The 23,495-nt window shown below is 44.7% G+C and overlaps 3 protein-coding genes across 4 annotated transcripts in view; 2 read left to right on the top strand and 1 right to left on the bottom strand.

Moving 5' to 3' along the window:
* The window catches only part of LOC119169867 (sialin), a 94,928-nt gene that overhangs the window by 45,189 nt on the left and 26,244 nt on the right, over positions 1 to 23,495 (top strand). For both annotated transcript variants that reach the window (XM_075886529.1, XM_075886528.1), the window contains exons 3-4: positions 19,909 to 20,175; positions 22,686 to 22,860. In XM_075886529.1, the coding sequence (XP_075742644.1) occupies positions 19,909 to 20,175; positions 22,686 to 22,860 (442 nt within the window). The remainder of the gene's footprint in view (positions 1 to 19,908; positions 20,176 to 22,685; positions 22,861 to 23,495) is intronic.
* On the bottom strand, positions 5,929 to 10,519 carry LOC119170853 (uncharacterized). Its single transcript, XM_037422134.2, has 3 exons — positions 9,461 to 10,519; positions 8,811 to 8,928; positions 5,929 to 8,459 (listed from the first exon to the last, which is right to left on the bottom strand). Exons 1-3 carry the CDS (start codon positions 10,517 to 10,519, stop codon positions 7,192 to 7,194), a joined length of 2,445 nt encoding a protein of 814 aa, XP_037278031.1. The 3' UTR covers positions 5,929 to 7,191.
* Positions 11,029 to 14,996, top strand: LOC119170854 (BEN domain-containing protein 5). Its single transcript, XM_037422136.2, has 11 exons — positions 11,029 to 11,221; positions 11,279 to 11,418; positions 11,513 to 11,614; positions 11,892 to 12,147; positions 12,264 to 12,311; positions 13,003 to 13,041; positions 13,127 to 13,171; positions 13,274 to 13,351; positions 13,436 to 13,473; positions 14,151 to 14,370; positions 14,839 to 14,996. Exons 1-11 carry the CDS (start codon positions 11,029 to 11,031, stop codon positions 14,979 to 14,981), a joined length of 1,302 nt encoding a protein of 433 aa, XP_037278033.1. The 3' UTR covers positions 14,982 to 14,996.

Here is a 23,495-nt window from a genome sequence, read left to right as displayed (position 1 = left end):
GGTTTTTGATCTAAAGCAAGACTCGCATGGCCTCCAACATACACGCCACGCTCTTGTCATCTAGGGGGTCATAAAGAGTCTCAAAATGCCTCATAGATGGCAGCACATTATCTAGCATTTATTGTTTGCTTAATCAACGCCTCTGGAAAGGCATGACATGTTTTCCGCTAGACAGACATAGTGGTCATTTTTAGAGCAGTTTGAAAGTTTCCGTGTGTGTCTTAGCGGCGATGGCTGCAGTATCCCGGCCTTTTCCAACGTAGTTTGATTGATGGCCTCCCAAATGCGCTTACAAATCGCCGATTGGGCTCGTTTTCGTCGTGACACCTGTCGAACAAAATGTGTTAAAGAGAATCCTTCCGCTTAAGTAATTTATGTAGTGTTTTTCCCCAAATCAGTTGCAAGTAACATCTGATTTTGTGGTAGAACATCTGCTTAACACCCGCGCGGCGCGGGTTCGATCCTCTATGGGACCAAAAATTTGATTCTTCATTTTATTTCCTTCTTTCTCTATTTTTCGCTCCCGAACGATTTTTCGCTCACAACCAACGGTGCCGACGCCGACGGCGGAATTTCTGCTACACGAGCTCTCTAACGCTATCGCGTTATAAATGTGGAAGCCGATTATGAATCAGATTTTCATTGCGCAGATCGGCAGCCCGTGACACAACTTCAATCACAATTAACACGCTTACCAGTATGATGATGTTAAAGCCGATCCGACAGAAGAGGAAGTTTTTTTGCCTTCTCTGTATAATTTTTTCACGAAACCTTTGAGCTGCTTTGTAATCATGCCAACTAATATTGTACAACTGACTATAAGATATAGTAACAAACCGCTAACATCTAACTTATGGCTTACAGTCAATAAAGAAACAATTTTTAAGCTGCGTTCGAAACGTTTTACGAGTATTTACTCAGGATGGCTTGTAAGCTTAGGAACCTGAGTTCAATTGCCAGTCACGGCGATTGTATTTTTATGGTGGAGAAAAGCAAGAACACCCGTAATACTGCAGATACTTGTGGACGTCAATAACTCCAGGTGGTTTAAATTAGGCCTGCAACACCAGGAGCCTAATAATCACACCCAGGTTTCTGTGCGTGACACCCCAGAACTCGTTATAGAAAAATGTTTCATACTGCAGTTGCCTCTAAATTTAAAAAGGAACGCTCAGTATGTTGCTGACCAGGTCTGAAAAAAAAAATGGCACCATATCCACGGAGTGAATGATGGAGAGTGGGGCGAAGAATTCGTCCGTCCATTCGTTCTTGCTTCCGTCCGTCCATGTGTCCGTCAGTGTGACCGTCCATGCGTCCATCAGCCCGTCCGTGCGTGCGTCTGTTCATGCGTCCGTCCCTGTGTTCGTCCATGCAGCCGCCCTTCCGTCCGTTCATGCGTCCATCCATGCATCTGTCTATCTGTTCGTTCGTCCATCTATTCAACACTCCAAGTACCACCATCTCGCATCTTTTCATCATATATTCCCCATATAGAAGCACCACATTCCAAGGACTAAACGAGAGGTGGCACACGCACACTTTCTTACGGCTTGCGCTTCGGGTCCACTTCCCACCTTTAACCGCCTGGAGTTCATGGTATATACTAGTTCACTGTATTCATGGCACTGCGGCCGAACGCTCGCTAAACCTTTCGAAAACCAAGGAGGTTACGCCCAGCGAGTATGACGTAGCAAACTTTTTCAGTCAGATAGGGCTCAATGTACATGCCAATGGCTGCTAATGGGAAGTGAGAGGCGGAGAATTCGGCTTTTACTTTCTTACGGCTTGCGCTTCGTATCAACTTCCCATTTTTAACCATCTCGAGTTCATTCATGGTATATACAAGTTCATTGTATTCATGGCACTGTGGCTCAACGCTCGCTAAACCTTTCTAAAGCTAAGGAGGTTACACCCAGCGAGTATAACGTAGCAACCCTTTCTTGTCAGATAGTGCTCAATGCACATGCCAATGGCTGCTAATGGTGATCGCAGCCTGTGCGTTAACTAAAAGCCGAATGCTCCTGTCTCTCATTCCCCATAAGCAGCCATCGACATCTACATTGGGCACTATTTTTTATTGTTCAACAACGCACAGAAGAAGTCTCTCACCGGCACCGCCTTGGAGGTCAAAATGTTATACTGTTACATACTACGAGGGATGAACGACTGCCGCAATAAGGAGCTTCGCCCTTAAAAATAACTGCTGCGGGTGGGCTACCGGCTTCAGCACTATGCATCCACTACATCCATATTACAATATATGTACTTTGTGGTTCACGTGAGTACAGTCCTAGCTCATCGGTTTACGATTTTTAAATTTGCCTCCAATGCACCTTCACAAGTTGCTAGCAATATTTGCAGCAGCTTCCATGAATGACAACCTGTCTCCCTGCTTATTATAGCAAATAATCAGTGGGGTAATCGCGCGAGTTTCTATATCAAAATTTAGCTTCCGAAACGCCGTTGTAGGTCGCCGTAGTCCAGCTCCCTTGTTTTCTTCCTGGTCTTTGTTCTTCGTTCACTGATATCGACTATTGTTGTACACCCGAGGCCACTCGATATGCGCTCCACGTTTTCGAACACGATTGATAAGCAAAGTAGGATGCATCAAGAAAACCAGACATTAGCCATAGCCACACAAGAAAGGAAAAAGGAAAACATTCACCGTCATCACCACATCTGCATACCAATGCGTGGCCTTCTGGGCTACGTCGCCGTGTGCAACGCGATAGCGACTTTGCCTCCGAGCACTGAACTGCCTGTTGTTCTCCCGGCTCAGTCTTGTTTGCTCTGCACACACGTCTGTGTGTGTGTGTGCTTGCAGAGGGACGTTCTCACAAACGTCGCTTTGCCTGGCAACAAGGCAAGCAAAGTGCCACAACACACTGCTATCTCTGATGCACGTGAGGGATGGCCTGCGCACGTGTGGATGTGGTCTGCCGAGAATGTGGTCACGAGACAATGCAGACCGGGGGTCGCGCGACGCTTGACGTCAACACGTGGCACTGGATCTGGCCGGATGTAACCTGAGGTGGCGTTTCTGTTGTTTAATTTGCGCACAGTACCTCATTGATTCTTTCGTCAATGTTGTTTGTTGTGCACAGTACACGTTAACGTTGATTGAAACGCGAATTATCCTCTTCTGTATTCTTCTATGACCATACGTACTTCTGTGTTAAACGTGCTTATAGCAGTAGAAAACCGGAAACCCCATTCGAGCAGCGGCCATGTCCTCACCCTTTAATGCGCTTGTTTGATTATTTCTTTTCAGGCAACATCCATTTAACGAGCGCGCTAACGAACGAGCTGTCGTTTGCAAACGACGCAGAATGTGTCCTTTTCGCCATGCTTTTCTTTTGGTTATACCGTTTAACACCGCATGCTAACCCGAGGATCGTGGTATCTAATCCCAGTCATTGAACCGCACCTCTGTGTGGTCGATACTTCAAACACCCACACACACACACACACACACACACACACACACACACACACACACACACACACACACACACACACACACACACACACACATATATATATATATATATATATATATATATCTATATATATATATATATATACGTAGATTTAAAGAGTCTGGCGGCTTCGGTTGCCGTAGAATTAAGGAAAAATAAGTATACGCCTCTGAAAAACTGTTTACTGGTGACGTTTCGATCGGAGACCGATTTTCATCAGACTCTCATGAAGATAGGTCTCCGATCGAAACGTCACCAATAAACAGTTTTTTAGAGGCGTATACTTATTTTTCATATATATATATATATATATATATATATATATATATATATATATATATATATATATATACTCCGAATGAAATAGGGGCTCTCCAGCGGGAAACCTCAGCAGTGCTTATGACGACAGCCGTCTCCGTAGTGTAAAACTCGTTTATTCGAATGATATTCAGCGTTCAGCGGGAATGACTACGTGGGCATCACCCCCGTACGGTGACCAAGTCCAAAAGCACTTATTGCTTCTGCTTTTCTCTTGCACGTTATAAAAAGTTTCGCCCATCAGAATGGATGATGCACACATTATTCGTTAGCCTCTTCACATTATTTATTCGCTTTGCTGTACGGAAACACTCACTATGGTTCTGGCCTCACTCTTCTGAATTTGAAAACATAAATGATGTCAAAAATATTTTTCATTCATCAAAAGCTTTTAACTTTAGTTTGACGCACCAATACAGTATTTCTTTCGTATTCTTCAATCGCCATTATCTGTATAAGAGGAAAGTTCCTAGAAAATCTGAATGAATAGCTGTCAAGAGGTAAGGGTGTTTTTTTTTTTCGTTGCCCATGGCTCCCGTAGAAACGCGTCCACCGCCATCGCGAGCGGTCATGTAGCCAACTCTCAACTTTTACGGCAGGTTTCGAAAGCACATACAGTTTTGTGCAGACATTTTTAGTGCTCGAACATCTGCGCACAAAGATGGAGGACATTCGAAGGGCTCCGCAAGTGTACTCTTTTATTTTCAATTACGTAAACCACGCGAAAAAATGAACATCAGCAAAAACATTACAAGCACATGTGTTGTTTTCTTGATTGTTTCGCGCTGTTTATTTCGTTCAACATGCAAACCAACGCCAACTGCCCGACGTAAATTGTCATGAAGTGTGCTCTTTTTCGTTGGCTCTGGCGTAACACCTTCACGAGTGACTTCTCATCTATGACGACCCCCTGTTCCTTTCCATTGCTCGACTTTCCTAAGACAGCGTGCATAACGCCCTCTCGGTCAAGCCTTCGTGACGCCTGCGGTATGAAGTATACGTAGCGGTTGCAACGTTCAGAAACTGGTTCTCGCCACCGCTATCGGCGGCGAGCTCGTTTCGCCGGTCGACGATATGAAGCCGGAAAAACGACGCATTCATGATTGATTGCCGGAAGAGAAGCTTTTCCTGCCTTCTTCTGAGAGGCAGCACGCGATGCGACATTGAGAAGCGCGCTCACCGGAAGTTGTCTATATCTCCGTGGGTTCGGAAGCACAAGAAAAGAAAGAGGCTGCTCCTGGGCCAGCTTCAGTTATCCTGATCATAAACAGAACAGAATACCTAGAGTCTCCTGAATGACGGCGGTGGGCTCCAATATGGGACCCACTCGCATAAACGCAGAAATAGCGGCTTTTTTTTCTTTCCGTCACAAAAAAAAACAGGAAAAACTTACTACAGGTGAAAATTTCCTGCTGGTTTTCTGTTGGGAGTTGTTGGTTTTTGATGGAACCAGCAGTTAATCTGCTGGTTTCTTGCTGGTTGTACTGGTTCCAGCAGGGTGCCTACTGGTTTTCTGCTGGTTCCAGCAAAGTGCCTACTGGTTCTTACTGGTTTGCTGATGGTCCCAGCAAGCTACCTGCTGGTTGTACTGGTTCCAGCAGTGTGCCTACTGGTTTTCTGCTGGTTCCAGTGGGGTGCCTACTGGTTCTTTACTGGGACCAGTACCCTGTCTGCTGGCTCTACTGGTACCAGCAGGATGCTTGCTGGTTTTCTGTACTGGTTCAAGCAGGCTACTGGTTTCACCCTGGGATGCTGCTGGGACCATTAGGCAATACCGGACGGTTCTCAGCTGCTTGAACTGATTATAGTGGTGGTCCACTTCGTGGTTTCCTGAGAACTCTAACTAGCCGAAACATTCAATCATGAGGCTTGTATCTTCTGATTATAACTAAGACTTTACTGTACTTGAAAGTGGTGTGCCAATACATTGAGCAATTAAGATGTAGTATAGAGAAATATGACGTAGAGACTGTTTATACAGGTTTCAAAAAACAAAAGTCAAGGGAATTCAAGGCAGTGTCTTGGGTTTTCGAAGGACTAAAGAAGATATCCAAAGAATATTTTTGTGGGTGCTCTGCATTTCAACATTCTGACTAGTTCTAATAAGTTTATATTATAATGAACATAGTGCTTGTGATAGTGAAGCCTTTATTCCACAAGAAGTAGTTCACTACACACAAAAAATGTTCAGATTAGCTGCGGAGACTTTTTAAGCATAAACTAGGCTTTGCTTCGTTGGAGTATACTAACTTAACATGCTGCTCACATGATGGGGAAACCAATTTTGTGGCATAAATGCACGAGACATAGTGAAGCAGAGAGATAAGTCGAGAAAGAGACAATGTACGACAAGGTTGACGTACAGGTGGGGAAATGAACAATAAAAAATGTCGTGAAGAAAACAGTGCAACACCAGAAGGGAGCCAGCACCTAAGCCACAGTAGGTGTCTATCGCTTCATTAACAGTGTTTCATATTTTTAATGCCCTGAAGAACAAAGCATATTGGTGCTGAAATGAAGTTTGGTGAATCTACACTGCTGCCTAAGCACAAAGAAGCAGCTCATAGACAAATTCCTAGACTTTTAGGCTTCGAATATGTTCTTTTTTATTTCAATGGTTTTATTGTTATTTAATTTGGAAACATACATGTACAAAGGATACAGAGAAAAAAGGGAGGAATTTTGAAGAGTTGCATGCACCCTGAACACACAAGGTGTGTTCAAATATAAAGGGGTGCTCAAACGTTCCCAGGCTGCTACGCTTGTAATCTTATGACAGCACTGCCTGGGAACATTTGACCAACCCAGTGCACATTAAACCTTGTACTGTACAACAGCGCACACTTTCTCTTCTTTTTTTTATAATACAAAATGTTTACACCCAGAGACAGGGCTAAAGCTGGGCTTAAACAATGAGAATTGTCAATACTCACAATCATGAAGTTTATTAGTAATTCAAGAGGCACTCGACAGTATACAGCATGAATTTGCACAAATTGGCAATAGCTAAATCAATTGAAAATGGCATTTCTCACTTCCTCTAAAAACAACTGTTTCACTGCACAATCCACAAACATCTACACCTGCAGTTCACTGACATGTGGAGGTTCTTTTTAACAGCCCATTCATTTAACAGCTTGACATGCAATGACAATGCGGTGTACACATCTGAGGTTTCTACTCATATCATTGTAATTTAGAAGGTGGCTTGAGCAGTGAATTATTAATAAAGCCACAACACACAAGGAACAAAAAAAACTAATTTTACAGATGTGAAGTGTTTCTGACAAAAAGTACAAAAAGTAGGTATAAGAAGGTATTGGTGCGATTTTTATATGATGAGACCTTTTTATAGAATGATGAAACTAATTCAATGTTGCTCTTAAGCGTCCCTTTAACAACCACCAGAGAGCATTTTCAAAGAAATTCTCTGAAAAAAACACTTTCTATTGACCTCTACATAGTTGCAAGGGACAACACTGGCAGACAGCTCCACTAGCTGTTGGGAATTCGCATCCTCTGATTTCATTATGTGCTCAGTGCCAAATGCACGACGTGACAAGAATTTGTTTGACAGTGCAAAAATCCTTACATTTCCTGACGAATCCCTAATAGAAACAATGTGCTTCAACTTCAAGCACGTTCCCAAATATATTTGCAATACAGTGCTGTCACTTTTGTTCGGCCTTGAGTACTGCTCACTGTGAAACCGAACACCCGGTGATACAATCACTCGGTCATGTTCCATGACACGGCCCCTAACGATGTTGCCAACATGGTCCTGCACAAGGTGAAGCAGCTGGTCAGACACAGCTCGGGGTTTGCTGAGCAGTAAACCACCTTTACTATTTGATGGGCCAGCTTTTGTCAAAAACTTCAGAGTGCAAGGGCTAGCTGAAGCCTTTAGATACCTGAAGTTGCTGGCCATCATTAAGCGCTCTACAATCTGCAGTGGGGCACCTTTTGCTGATGTGACCAGCTGCTTAATTTGGCCAATGTTAGACTCAAAAGCAAAACATGAATGTGCCCAAAGAGGTCCTTGGTTCAGAACACTCTGAGCCATGTGCAACAATTGATGTACATTGAAAGTCATGTTTTTTTCTCCATAGAGAAACTGCATGTCGACAACAAACTTTACCAAGCAGTCTGTGCTTACAGAAATGTCACTGAGGGACACTGTGTCCTGCAGAAGAAGGGCAATACCTTTCACAAGCAATGCAAAATGTTTAAGATACTGCCGTGGAAGTAGGCCTTCCAGACAAGGCAATGAAAAATACAGTAGCCATTGCTGCCACTCCGAGGCTTTCCAATACTTTCTCAGAGAAACTGAGCGGGGAAGTCGTGGCATACAGCTATGCGGCTTTATAGAGCACAAACGTTGATCTAATACTGCCACAGTTTGTGGTGCCCCAATGTAATATTCCTCGCCTACATTAGAGAGCCAGTCCTCCGTCATCTGCCGTGCCACACCTAGAAGCACACAATGCATATAATCTGGAGTAAAGCCCCAGATTATATTAAAGTGCTGAAGATTAATCAAAGGCGTGATGCCTTTTGCTCCCTGTACTGGTCTTCCAGCTTCAGCAGCCTTGGCCATGATTTCCTTTGTGCCTTCTGCTGTCCTGTCAGGTGAAACAGTGTCCACAGGATACTTGACAGTTCCTGTTTGGCAATAGTAAGAAAAAAAACAGAGAACCTCACAAATTTAGAAGTTTGTAAAATCTCGCACAGCTAAGCTTGATTGTAAATGGCACACTTGTTTTCAGTGATATTTCTGAGAATTTACTTCTAGAACACATTTAGAAAAACATACTATGTGCCAGAATTTGGAAACATAGAATCGCTACGACATAAAGCACATTTTTGCCTCTGAGATGAGAAATGGCAACCCCAGATACATTAAACAAGGTGAATGTTTACATAAAAATTGCTAAAAAAGAGAGAAACTCTGATCAACATATCTAGTCAGAAATCTGACTCCATGTTATGCAGTAATGCGACATCTTTACTAACCATTCACAGCTGCCCCTGGATGCAAGCACCATCCACAGCCATAATACCCATTAAACTGGGTTAGGTGCTGCATGGCTGCCCGTGCTGGTGCATCAGCGCTGCAGCTGAAGCAGTACACCTGCATGAGCAAGGACAAAAAAGGAAGCTGTTAGCCCTAACTACCCTCTGCAATGAAGTACAACAAAAAGGAAATGGATAGAGGGCTTGTTTTCTTTGCCAGACACAAGTCAATTATTGCAGTAGACATTGAGGACAAGGAAAAGATCGGGTGATGTTATTAACAGTTTTCAATTGATAACAATCCATTCAGAAGAAGCACTTTTCATGCTTTTGCATAAAGGGACATGATCTCCGTAAGTTGTAACAGTTACAGTAAACACAATGCAGTAAATACCACTTTGACACTTAGATAATTGACAGTATTTAGAGATAAAGTCGCACTAGAAAAGAATACACACAAAGATGAACTAGTGTGCCATCCTCCATGGTGTCATTATGCCCAAGTGGCCTGGATTTCATCATGACTGGAAGAAATTAGCTGGCACAACAATGTAGCCTCGTCTATGCATTGTAGCTCAGTGCAGCATTTACAACTAGAATGTCTTGAAGTCGTGTTGTTCAAGCAGCTTTAATAATTAAAAAAAAATTACCTTGGAATGCACAGTTTCGTTGCCTGCCTTCCATGTGATCCCACTGGTCGACAAACCGTCCATTTGTTCAACAAATGCGTTCAGTAGGAGAGTCATGTCGGGATGTTTCTGGCCATACCACAGAGCAGACACAAGCACATTTTTCTGCCTCATGTACACTGGGAGTTCATTCACCATCACTTGAACGGGCCACACAGAAAACTTCGATGACTTGAACACGGCGCTTCCATCACTGTTAACAGTGAGAGTGATATCATTTTTTGATGTCAATTCGCGCCTAAGTGCCCTGTATAAGGTGCCATCTATTATGTCTGTCATTTCATCTTTGTCGACAGACATACTCTCGTTTATTGAATTCAGTCTTTCGTGGAGTGCAGTGCTCGCATCATTCTCGGCAAGTAACGAAGACAGCAACTTTGCGATGGGCAGGGTTATGAAAAAGTGGCCATCGCGTAGCATCTGCGGCCCACTGTTACGTTGCCCGCATACGGTGCACGTTACCCGCACTGCATTCCGCGCTGCAAGGTCGCCACTTGTTACGGCAAGGAGCGTCATACAGTTTTCACAGTAGAAGTGTAACCGGGCGGCTTTTATTTCTGCCCCGACACTCTTCTTGAAAAGATATTTAGTAACTGGTATATCATGTCGTTCAAGTATGTGCATTATCAACTTTTGGAGTGCTTCGACTCCCTTCCAAGGGATGCCAAATTCGAGGACAAAATTGACAGTCAGTGCCAGCAAATCGTCACTAGAGAAGCTCCCTAAATCTCCCTGTGGCTCGTCTGTCATTTCTGCGCCAACGGAAGGCTGCGGCTCGTCACTTGGGGCCGCTTCATGTGCCGATTCAGAGTCACAGTCGCCTTCAACATCAGTCTGCGGAGGTTGCGTCAGTACGCGAAGTGCTGTCGGAGCAGTCGACCCGCCAGCGACATTTGTGTCCTGCTGCAGTCCACGACGTGATTGTTGCACGCTCGAGGCTGATCTTTCGAGATATGTTTTCGTTGAATACGGGATGGCGGAGGCGCTGCCTGGGATTAGGTATTCCTTTCTACGAGGCATACTCCCTCAGTGCGGATCCACGCAAATATCGCACTGCAAACTCACCGAAAACCTTCTAAGTAATGAAGCCACACGTTGTGTTCACGCGCACAATCACGACAGTTCGCTCATAGTTCGCTCGGACTCGCACATTCTCCATGATCTCACACAATCAAACGACTTGGATTGGCTTGTACGGCGTTGAATTAGTTGGATTGCAACCCGGATTTCAAAAACACATATCTATTTAATTATATCTTAGTAAGTTTATACATTGTTTATAACATGAACAGTTTTTACACCTGTTTATAAGCTTATTTAAAGCATTTTTTATTTGTTTATAGGTGTATTTATTTATTTATTTTGTTCCGCACGCAGTTATTGGTATTGCCCAGTCTTGCCGCTAGGAGTTGTTATGGTGTTATTTTTAATGGACACGACACGTGCGCGACACGCGACTGCTACATTTTTTTCAGAGATTGGTGTGTGTGTGATGCCATTTAAGGCTTTGTTAAATCATCAGTACTACCATGTACGCTGTTGTTCGTTTCCTGGACGATCACGACAAACGGTTACACGTCATTCACGTGCATGACATCGAGAAGTTTGATCCCAAAGACACCAGCGACTACGACAACCGCTTTGTTTACAGCGCGTACTGGCGAGACCCCGTGGATGACACAAACACTGGTTTGTACAACACGCAAGTCTTGATGCTGGCAGGTATGTGTGGTATGTGAAATGTTACGGTTCCAATTTTATAGTCGTAATTTCTTACAGAAAGCGAAGATGACGCCCGCGCGAAAATGCGGGCCAAGAGGTTGGTGATACCAAAAATACCTATGCAAGAAACGACGTCAGATGATGATCCTGATGAGCTCGTGGAGTCCCAAACAAAAAGAAAAAAGGCTGAAAGAAAGGTTGCTATTTATGCTGCCTACATTTTGAAACGGCTGAAAACTTGCTGGTCTTGCATTGATCATCATCTGTAATTGTGCTTTCGACTTCTTTCAGAAACAAAAGAACGACAGAGCAAATGCTAAAAAAAACATGTATGACGAAATTCTTAAAAAGAATCTGGAAAAAGCGCACTCTGGGCGTAAACCTAGAGCACAGGTAAGTGTGCCATGGTCTTCATTAGTGCACTGTACTATAAAAGAAGCATTTTTTTTTACTGAAAGCAAAACCCTCATGAGACCCTTGAAGGCTACAGCTAGGGCACAATAAATAGACAGGGACAACAGAAGAAAGCACAAAGTGAAGCGCCGATACTTGTGTTGCTTCTGTTGTTCCTGTCTATTGTGCACAGTAGCCTTCAAGATGCAATACCAACTAGCCCACCAAGCCATCCTAGTGAATTCATGAAGTCATTTTTTGCATGATGAAATTTCAGCCAAGGAAAGGGACAGACACTCCGTCGGACAGCGGGTCCTCCGATAGTGATGAATTGTGCCCAAAAAGTGAAATTCTTCAAATGAAGAAGAAGAAAGACGTGTGGAAGGCGAGAACGAAGGCGCTGGTGGTTAAAGAGCTTGAGAAGGACAGAGACATGTGGAAATTGCGTGCTGAGGAGCTGCAGCACGACAACCAGTTTCTAAAGCAGCAGGTTGCAAGCCTGCAGAGATCCCTTGAAAGCAAGCTTTTCAAGCGTAAGAATGCTTTTTGCTCTGCATTATTTACTTGACAAAAGCTCCATGTATAATGATTACATGACAACTCATGTGCTACATAAAAACTTGTGCACCCTTTTTTTGTGTACATGCAGTTGCAGTAGAACAAGACCGGGTGCCTTGCAGTCGGGGCATGTTGTCAGGTTTGTTTCCCCATAAGAACTGCATACACCTATGCTCTTGAGTAAATGCATCAGTTCCATATTTCACTGGGACAGTAATATAGCATACTTTGACCTGTTTAATGAAGTCAGCTTTTTTATTATTTATTTATTCATATTTTGTCTAAGCAACTCGCTCAGTAGTATGTGCAAAGTAAAGGTTATAGAGATTTGGCTTTACTTGATGAACTTGCCGAACGAGTTCAAAGAGTGCTGCACTTTTTATTTGTTTTGAAAAAGTGCCCGCCAAACACAGCATGAATTAACTTTGGAGTGTAAGTTCAGCTGTTCTGCAGTAAGATGGCAGCTTCAGTCAGTATGTAATATAGAAGATGCTAGTGCCATGATAATGAAATGATGTTGGTTCTTTGAAAGTGGAGGTGGATAGATGAAAGTAAAGTTTGAACTGTAAAACAGAGTAGCCAATCGAGAAAACCTCGAACGAACAAAATTTTTCCTTGGTATGGTTTATCGCTATGTTACATTGTGATTTTTGGTTTGAAAGTCCGAAGTGAATTGACTTGGAGATGTGCACCTCATCGTAGCTTTTAGAAGCAGCCAATGCTCTAAGGCACGCTCTGACTAGCATGAAGCTTTAAACAAAAGCATCCAGATTTAACAGGCTTGAGGGGTTGAAATCTAAACTTTTACACCTGAATCATTTTTATTACAGCACATTCTGAGACAGATGAAGGAGAAAGCTTCGTCGGAAGTGAGTACTTTGCTTCTTTTATAATACTTCCCTGCATTTCAAAACTGGAGTGACAGTTACTGTCACTATATCTTTGTAACTTTAGATCTGTTGATTATGGACAACATGGCCTGCAGTGAACGTGTTCTCCGTAAGTAACAGCTCTGGTTTCATAGACAGTAAACTTTGTTTCAATTAGAGCAAGTTGTGCACCAAGATAAGCCATTTTTGAATAATTCTAAATGTTGCGTAGCACCGTGCTCATCTACTGCTGTAGAACCAGAGGAAAGGACAAGCACTGTTGGTGGAGAAAAGAACACTACACATCCAGGTCAGCTCAGATGTCACCTCAGATATTCTGACAATAATTTTTTTTTTTTTGTGCCATGACAAGGACCTGATATCTTTCTTGCAGGCCCAAATGGAGATTTCATTTATATGGAAGATGGCTCTGTAAGTAATTTGCTCGAAATTTAATGTCACTGTCTGCAGCTGCTTTTCATGCTTAACCGTTTTTTTTTCTATTGGTAGTCACAGCTACTCTATAGATCTAGGTGGTATAGTTAATTACGAAAGCTTTCTTAAAGCTTCTTGCTTGCAGCATGTTTACCATTTTTATTTTTTTAGCATGCTCAAGTCTTCAGTTTTACTCAGTGTACTTTTTGAGAGAAGTATGAATACCGTTGGGACCAGCACACAGTTTTTCTTTTTTATTATCAGCAATAGCAAGGTGTACAGTGCTGATCACACCTGTCTTGAGCACCTGAGCAGTGCTGTGTGGATGAAATATGGCAAAATTCTAAAGCAGATACTCAATTTCACTGATACTTCTTGCATTCATGTGCAGTTGAATATACTAGATGAACCGCACAGGCTCAAAAGCATTGTCTCTAACAGAGTAACCAATAACATTTTACTGCATTTGATTTGCAGCACACCACTTGTGCACCATAGACAAGTGTGATAGACTGTACATACTATTCATGTGCTACATCGTTGTGTTGTGCCAGGTGCATTGGTTAAACAATTTGTTAGTTTTGTTGTATGTTTAGCAGAAGTAACATGCAGCATTTTTTGTTTCATTGCTCCTTACAGTAGGGATTTTCCTCCATTATTTTGCTTTTTCACAGTTCCATTTGACGAAAGGCGTAACAATAAGTGGTGTGTGTGCAAAAAAAATATTTGGGAACAAGAAGGCTACCTTGGTGGTGAAGGATGCTGCCCACGCTATATGGGGAAGCAACGTTCTTGCATCTAGGAGCGTCACAGGGACCGTTGGCTCCAGGAAGAGAGCATTGGGGGAGCAGCCCAAGCAGCCGCTGACACCGGAGAAACTTCTTGTTGTGTCAGGTACAACTAGCATGAATAGTTTTCCACAGCGCATGCAGGAAGTCATCTTTACACAGCCTGGCAGCATGAACGAAAATGAAAGAGTGAAATTCATGCTGTTTGCTTTGCGAGTTGTCAAAACAAAATTTTGGTATATAGGGTGAACAGAAGTTGCACTTTGTACTGGAAATATGGAAAGATATCTCTGAGTTTGGGTTAAATTTGATGGGGTGCATGGTAGGCTCCTATGCTCAACTGACAATCTGTTGCACATGAAACTGTGCACCAAATTTAACTGCCATCAGCTGCCGAACAGGACAACTTGGGTTTTGTGGAGCTTGTGAAACTAAGTCATGCACATTCCTAATCCAGTGATGTCGGAGCTTTAGTGCTCAAACCCAAGCTCTGCCTCTATGGTGTGGCAGTTGTCGTTGCCGCAATCACTACTTTTTGTTGTCTAATGCTCAAAATCGACTCGTCTGTTTGTAGAAACACTCAAGCACTGGGGACAGCAGAAAGACGTCAACACTGCTGACACGGAAAAAAATCTGCCCAGGATCCTGGCTGAGAAGATCCAAGATCTCCTGAAATCGAAAGTGCGCAAGCAGATGTTTGACGATCAAGCACAATAAATTCTTAAACACTAAGGCTGTTTGTTTAACGCCCAATGCATGCTGTTAACTTGGCACAGGAATGTAGAACGTGCAAGTTACAATAAGCACTGACTTACTAATCGAATGGCACAACCATCTGGATAGCCATAAAAGTTATGTGCTTGTAACCCTAAAGTTGCTAAATTGGGCAGAAACATGCATTTGAGTTCGTTTGGGCACCACCTTGTTGATTGGGGGCGTCCTCCATCTCGGTGAGTAACAATTTTGTTGCATGTATGCAACCCTGAGCTGAAACCAGTAGCTGCTGGTTTCGGATACTGGTTTCAGTGACTGGTTCCATCAGCTACTGGTTCCATTACCTACTGGTTCCAATACCTACTGGTCCCATCACCTACTGGTCCCATCACCTACTGGTCCCATCAACTACGGGGAATGTGCTAATAAACCATCAATACTGGAACCAACAGAAAACCAACAGGAAATTTTCACCTGGGTGGTTTCACCACGGAAGACACAAAAGATGGCAGGCATATTTTCTATGATTGGCTTATGCGGAAATATGGGCTAATCTGGCGCGACTGTACAGAACAGCTTTGGCGCGTTTTTAAGAAAAAAACTCCCAAGCATTTCCCCGAGGGTGAACATGGTTAAGTGCGAATACACGGGGTGATGCAATGAGGGGGAGTGAAGTTAAAATCCGTTGGCATGCGCAAGTGAGTTAACGTAAACTCCCCCGTGTGATCACATTGCGATTCCCAGGAACCATTAGACCCGCTCGGGAAATCTTGGTGAGTTTACGCGTATATGTGAGAGTAAATTCACACTATAATGATGTTTATGTCCACGGCCCGCTTGCGCTCGGCATCACGGGCCCTTCGCCGCGCTGCCTTGTCTTCAATCGGCGTGACATCTTCAACGACGCGTGCAATGCTCGCATTCGATTGCGTTGTACTCGTTGTTGGAGGTATCGCAGTCGAGGTTGATGGCTGCGATGGATCCATACCTATGACGACTTCCCGATCTCGAGCAAGTCGTGGCTGCGCGATCGCGCGCAGGCACGAAGTGGAGGGCGGAGCGTGTGCAATCACGTGGTGTGTGACGTCGCTGCGTTGTTGGTACAGATGCTCCTCTCCGCTCCTCGTTCTGTTGCTAGGGGAGAGGAGGAGGCACACCACCACGGAGGAAGGAAATGGTAAGGAGAGGCCCTGACGTCACTCGTTGTGAAGCCGCAATGAAGCCGGAAGTCGGCCATATTGAGTAGGCAAATTCTCCTCTCTTGTTTACATATGAATGCGAAGCAGAAGGCGCGACTCCCTCTCCGGCTCGGAAAGCACGTGGGCTGCGCAGCGCGTGTGTCGTGACGATCCGAAACTAATGGAACGGCGCTCATCACTCTGAGCCAGCGGGACACCTTCGGCGCAATCATTTCGTCCGAGTAATAACAGGGAGTAACGGCTCGCCGACAATTCGAAGCAACTACAAGAGAACGCGCGCTAGATGCACTGACAACGGCGAGTGCTTTCACGTCATTAATTCAGCAACTGTACAGACAACACGATCGGTCGTGCGCCTTCTACGGTTGCATTCCGCCACGCGGCCGACGCAGCGTCCTGGCACTGTGTCCGTGTTCCGCGTGAAACTCACCGGCGTCAGCATTCTGCGACCGTGGTAACTTGGAGCACGTTGCAAGTGACACTTGAACGAGGTTCCTATTACGTTGAGATTACATGCAATGCTGGTGGAGAGTGTACCAAGCGGAACAGAAAAGGTGTTTTAATACGCACATGCAAGTTGTTACTGTACACACACAACACGAAACTACGTATGTGCACATGGTCCTCACGGCGTCTTGCTGGGCTCAACAACGTCGTCCGTTGTCACAAGCAGGAGCACTGCTCAACCGTCACTGACCTGCAAGGCGTTCGTCGTCATTCAGCTTCGTCATGGTGCCCAACGCCATTTCGCTGAACACTAACTGCTTCATCCGCGTCATCCGCCGCACGACACATGGATATGCACTTGTTCTACGCACTGTTGAAACACCGTGATGGACAACGAGATTTGTAAACGTTGCTAAGAGTAATGTAACAGCCAGACGAACACTGCGTAACCAATAACGCGGCGCAGAGCACAGATATTGTCCGCCACGGCTCAGCACGAGACCTGGGGAGGCACACATTCCGCCGCCAGCCGCGGCCGCTCACTGCTAGACCAGCTTCACTGTGCAACACGTAACCATAACAACGCCGCCATTGTGCCTACTGATTATGGCCGCCATGATGTCATTTCTGCCACATTTTTTACGCCCTGCGCCGGCTGGGCATGCCCTCTCCTTACCTTTTTCTTTCCTCCGTGCACACCACAGTCAGCGGATTCAGGGTTGCTTATAAAGTGCATTCGCACTTGAAGTTGGCCCCGTATCGGCATGTTTCACTGCAAATGTCGTCGAAAACGATAGTCCTGCGTCTATTTGATGTTTATTTCATGTTCGGCGCGAGAAAATTAGTGCATTGTATTCTGGAGGCGCTGCGTTAGAGAGTCTCGATCCGTGCAGCGAAGGCGAATGAGCGCATCGAGGCACGTGCGACACGAGCGCTATCTGGCGGTTATCTTCGAAAATGAAGGAAGGCGTGCGCCCCCGCGGAGAAAGATGTGCGCCTCGCGTGTCTTGGAGGAGTTACGGAGTAGAACGCAAAGAGACGGGCATACGCGTTGGAAACACTTGCCTTTTTGAGCATCGCGTTGCACTGCCAGTGCAGCGTGAAAAACGCTATGGTCCTTAGAATTACTTGTATGTGACTTCTCTAGTATAAAGGCACACATACAAAACATCGACGTGCTGTTATGGTGCCTCAGATATGCCCAATAATTCCTTCCTAATTGACAATCGCACAAGTATGAACGCTGAAACTTGAGCAATATGGGTGGGCGCTGCCGATGGGGTTGGCCGTTTGAGGTATCGTTTGATGCCGCTTGGGGTATCGTTATCACAGACAAATAGACAAATGTACAGACAGACCAAAATTTTGGCGTCGAAGGTCCCCAAGAAATACTATCGTCTTTAAAAAGAGGCATTCAGTGGTAGTGCGTGTAGCGTAGGAGTGCCTCCGGTATTTTATTTTTCGGACACATTTTCTTGCTGCTGTTCAAAAGTGCGTGTATCCTAAGAAGAAATGTCATTGCGGTCTTCCTTAGTTTAGTAATTTTAAACAGTCCGATATTGGCATAAGTTATAATTCCTTTATCTCACTTTGTACCAGAGGCACAGTTTAACAATGGTAGTTAGTGGAAGTACAAGAGGTCGTGAATGCTTTTCTGGAAGCACCGTAACTCTCCGCTTTACAAGTGAATCTGATGAAATTGTATTGCTGGAATAGGCACGTGCTCGAGGCAATGTGAAACAATTTAGGTGGTGACGGTCACTAAAATTTATTCTCATCAGTACAATAATAGGCAGCCACTTCCACGTTGACTACGTCTACACGATCAGACTCTGCAAATAAGTAGGAAGCTTCACTAAAAAGGAAAGTGTTCATTACCCACAGTTGGTTCTCGCAGCAGTCAAACATACCTGCCAGACATGAACGAAGCTGTCATCGTCTCCATGTTTTTGTCTATTTTGGGTGCGCTTGTGTTGTCAGAGTCATCTATGCCTTAACGCTAAACGAAATGAGCTGTACTTAGACCTCTCAAGGTACTTTTGATATCCTTGTTGTATTCTTGTTTAGCGTATCCGACTTCGTGTGAAGAACGGCGGGATAGAATCTTTTTTAGACGAATATAGCTTTAATTTATTTATATAGACAACAGCGGGCATTTTATTCTTTTTTAATTAAACATGCAACATTTCAGAGGATGTGTTGTCCTAAACAATATTACTCGAAGGTTAGTGAGTTTTCAAAATTCTTATCACAATCGTTAATTTCGCTCGAACCCATACATTAGTAGGTCATCGCGCTGGATGAAGAGGCCGTAAATTTTCAAATGTTTTAACACCGAATGCACTGCGACTAATTCAAATGTTTTACCGCAATGCTTAGCCCATTGTTTTTAACGAAGTAGCGTTTTTTCATGTAATTAGAGCATAAGTATTTTTTCCTTTGTACGTTCAAGGCACAAGAGCTCGTGAATGACAGTCAAGTAGAAAACTGAATGGCACTTTCAATCTAATAACTTCGTGTAAAGCAATCACTTGCAAGCGGCATTTACTAATCAGGCTTCAATGGAGCGAGGCAAGGAACGTGAAGACCAGAACTAAATTTACAATGACACACCGCGCAGAGAACCTACCACATTGTAAAAAAGTAAGCGTCATGCGTCAGCCAAACAACAATTTCTCTGCAGGACAAAAAAAAAAACCAAACCTAATCAGCAGCATGCATACGTTTGACTTCCTCTTTTGCGCCTGCGCAGTCTTCTGAGAGTAATTTTTCTAACTGCATTGCTCTGATTCCTCAAGTCATCTGCGCATGTTCACAAGGTTTATAGCAAGTGCTTAAATAATTTGTGTATTTTAATGAATCACCAATTGAGAGTCAGCTTGTCATTCGTTTGCGCGCTGTATTCTTTCACCATCCGGAAGTCGACACACGTGAGCTGTCAACGGAAAACATGTCCTTATATGGCGATTGAACTCGGGACGCTGTCTACTTTTTGGTGCGTCGCACGTAACCACCTAACGTTTGTCACGCATGTTAAAATAAGGTCAGGTCAGTCTAGGTACGTCGAGAGCCTGTAGAAGGCGGCCTTGGAGCACTGGAGGATTTATATTTAGTTCAAAGCCAGCCAAAGACATTTATTTCAACAAGGAATCGAAGATTATTCTAAGTATACCCAAATGTCCTTGTATTCCAACTTTTTAAGCTTCTTGCAGAGTGACAGGATGCCACCAAATGCAGAGTATATGTTCTATCTTTCTGTTCTTCATTCGCGCCTCTTTTTTCAGCTTTCCAGCGAAGGTGAGTTCCCGTGGAGCCCGTGGACGCAGGGTGTTGTGCTGGGTGCCTTCTTCTACGGCTACGCAGCCACCCAGATGCCCGGAGGATGGCTGGCTGGACGAGTAGGGGGAAAGTGGCCTTTCGGACTCGGACTACTGGGCACCGCACTCGGGTCACTGGTGACGCCCGCCGCCGCACGTGCACACTCTTCATTCTCTCACGACGCCGGAGCCGCAGCCCTGGTCGCAGTGCGAGTGCTCGAGGGACTCGGCGAGGTAACGAGTTCGATTGCAGCGTATACTACGAAGCTAGAAGAAATGTACTCAAGAAAAAGTGCTAGCTGACCTAGTTGGAACGAATTCACGGAAGTATTTTGCTTTTCCGCATGGGGAGACACGCAGAAAAGCGAAATCTCTGCCTACCACGCAAAGTACTTCCATAATAAAATGTGTGTCGGGAGCCTACTTCACAAAATGATAACCGTCATCTATATTCACAGTAAGAAATAATAAGTATTTGGGGAGTTTGATTACGTAAAAGTACACTTATTTCAGGCTGTATTGACAGCCCTCCAAATATTTCTAGTGACCTGCAAGCACACTGTCTTTATCCTCCACTTAGTTCCTTTTCACCTCAACCCTAAACTTACTCCATGCTTCCTCGAATATTCTTTAGCACGATACACGAGTTCTTATCCCAATGTACGTGTGTCGTAGATACTCCTACACTAACACATATAACCTACAGCTGTCCAGAGTGACCTGTCACAGTCGACATAAGACATACGCACGTGGTTTTTATTATTTTTTTCTCGTCTTCTCGTATATGGGAAGAGAACCAATGTAGTATTGTTGTTCCAGCTATTGTAAGTGTTTCGCTGTTGTGCGTATCGTCCATGAAAGTATTGTATTTCCTGAACTTCGTATCTACTTGGTTACCTGTGATGATGTATGCCCACTTCCTGTATGAGTCTGAAAAAGGCCTACAGTATTGTTAAATAAATAAGCAAAATACAAACAAGGTTGGGGGCGGCGCGACTCACTGAACGGACCCTGGGAAGCCAAGTGGTGACTCTGGGTCAGGCCCACCGAGCCGCTATAGACAGTGGAGCCTTGGAAGAAAGGCCTCACCCGCGATGAAGCTCTCTTTTTCTTTTTCTTTTTAAAAATTTGTCTTTCTCCCCTTCTTCTTACTAGGGCGGATAAAGTCGTGCTTAGAAATGTGGCATGGCCGCGCCGCGGTGGTCTAGTGGCTAAGGTACTCGGCTGCTGACCCGCAGGTCGCGGGTTCAAATCCCGGCTGCGGCGGCTGCATTTCCAATGGAGGCGGAAATGTTGTAGGCCCGTGTGCTCAGATTTGGGTGCACGTTAAATAATCCCAAGTGGTCGAAATTTCCGGAGCCCTCCCCTACAACGTCTCTCATAATCATATGGTGGTTTTGGGACGTTAAACTCCACAAATCAATCAATCAATCAATCAGAAATGTGGCATGCTGTGATGATGGAAGAATTAATCCCAACATCAAAGCTTAAGCTTCAGTAGCATCGGGTGAGCATTCTGACGGTATACGTGCATCTGGGTAGCGGATCCCAATAATAATCTTCCGAGCAGCCTGGTACATGTCATATGGCCACCGCCGGTGACGTTTGCCTCAAGTGACGCTGAGGTGACGTTTGGCTTAAGAGAACGCAGTGCCGCTTGCTGCGTGTCACGTCGAACTAAATGGCAGCGAAGTGGGGGTTGTGCGGAATTATGCGCAGAACATTCGCCCCAGAAGACTTCAGGCAGAGTGGACTTTACACTGACAATCATCTCTTACGCGGGACTAGTCGCATTCACTAGCGAGTGCTGCGTGTTCGTGCTGCTCTATTCCAGTGCTGCGAGCACAAGGATATCTGTAACCCCCGAGCAGGCTAAAGGTTGCAGTGGGATCCCTCTGTCACCTTTTGTAAGCCGGGCTTCGCTACAGTGACGCAACCAGCTATCACCTCTAGATACATGAGAACCGATATCACAAAACAGTGTTTCGCTTCATACGCAACACCAGTCTAACGGCGCAAACGTATCAAGCATATCACGCGAAATATTGTGCTTTAGGGGCAAGCCTTCAACGCACAAAAAGAAAAATTTCACGCAACTATCTAATCGTGATTTACCCTGTTTTCTTTCCTTGTATTTTGACCAAGGTTCCAGTATACTTTCCTATCACAAACGGCGTGCGCGTTATTGGCGTGACAGCACTCTTGATAGGGAAGTGGCGAGCGCATACTTTTCCAGGTTGGAAACGCGAGTAAGCCAAAGGACGATAACTGTTTCATGGCAGAAGTACGAACCGAATACTCGCATTTATTTATTATTAGAAAGTGGTATGCTTTCCTTTCATTGTCACAATGAACCACGATATTTCTCGAATTTCGCAAGCGTGGGATACCACTCTGAAAAGAAAAAAAAATATGGAGCGAGTGCATAGTTTTCATGAAAAAAAAAACGCAAGCTAGGCAGATGTAGGATATTGTTCTGCGAAAATACCGAGACTCTCCTTGTGTGCTCGATTCACTTAGATGGTTAAAATAATCAGTCATTCAGGAGTGCGAGGAAATCATAAATTTTGCACAAGTTGATGACCTAGCCACGCAAGGTTGTTAGAATTATCAGCTAAACCTGCCGTTTATAGAGATCCTTGTGCTTAAGACGGAGTTTATGAGGTGGAGTGATTCTTAGAAATACAAGCGACGTGTAACTATACTCTCTGCTTTTCGGTGACGACGTAAATCTGGTGCTGCAGGGCGTTACGTACCCGGCCATGTTCAGCATGGTGGCCGAGTGGGCACCACCGCACGAGCGCGGGTCTCTGCTGGCTGTCGCCTACGTGGGAGCCAACGTCGGTGCCATCTTGGCCATGCCCGTGACGGCCATGTTGTGCGACACCATCGGATGGGAGGCCGCCTTCTACGTCTTCGGTGAGCGCTGAAAGCCCCGTCTCAGACGTCATCATCAGCATCCTATCTTTGTCCGCACCAATGCAAAGTGTTAGCAATGGTATGCTTTGGCCGCAAATAACACACACACAAAGTAGATAAACACTCAACGACAAGCACAAGTGGCACTTCCAACTGAAGTAGACCGGGCGCTAATCCAGACTTAAGTAACAACATAGAGACATGCGCAGTCTTCACACAGCCTTACGCTATCCAGTTGAGTGTTTCTTTACTTTGTGTGCGTGTTATTTTCGGCCGAAGCATGTACCTTGTTGCAAGTGCCAACAGGGTACATGCAGGGTACAACAAAGCATGCAAGTACCAACTAGGCGAACAATCAGTATTGTTAGTAATGGTAATACTAATATCTGGAGTTTCACGTCCCGAAACCACGATACCATTATCATAGACGCCATAGTGGCGGGCTCCCGGAATTTCGACCAAGCGGTGTTCTTTAACGTACGCTGACTTCGCACAGCACACGGGCCACTATTTCGCCTACATTGCTCTGCGACCGCCACGGCTGGGATCGAACCCACAACCTTCGGGTCAGCAGCCTAGCAGCTTTTTCGCCTTTTCACCTCCGGTGCAGCAATGGCTAAGCCTAGCAGCTTAGC

This window comes from Rhipicephalus microplus, chromosome 2 (genome assembly GCF_043290135.1).
Source record: "Rhipicephalus microplus isolate Deutch F79 chromosome 2, USDA_Rmic, whole genome shotgun sequence".
In the NCBI taxonomy this organism is placed as follows: domain Eukaryota; kingdom Metazoa; phylum Arthropoda; class Arachnida; order Ixodida; family Ixodidae; genus Rhipicephalus; species Rhipicephalus microplus.
This window is presented reverse-complemented; position numbering and strand designations above follow the sequence as displayed.

Coding starts and splice junctions, on each gene's coding strand:
- LOC119170854 (XM_037422136.2), top strand. CDS start 11,029: ATGTACGCTGTTGTTCGTTTCCTGGACGATCACGACAAACGGTTACAC. Junction 11,222..11,278: donor GCAAGTCTTGATGCTGGCAG/GTATGTGTGGTA, acceptor AATTTCTTACAG/AAAGCGAAGATGACGCCCGC. Junction 14,371..14,838: donor GAAACTTCTTGTTGTGTCAG/GTACAACTAGCA, acceptor GTCTGTTTGTAG/AAACACTCAAGCACTGGGGA.
- LOC119170853 (XM_037422134.2), bottom strand. CDS start 10,519: ATGCCTCGTAGAAAGGAATACCTAATCCCAGGCAGCGCCTCCGCCATC. Junction 8,929..9,460: donor ACGAAACTGTGCATTCCAAG/GTAATTTTTTTT, acceptor TTGCTCATGCAG/GTGTACTGCTTCAGCTGCAG. Junction 8,460..8,810: donor TCCAGGGGCAGCTGTGAATG/GTTAGTAAAGAT, acceptor ATTGCCAAACAG/GAACTGTCAAGTATCCTGTG.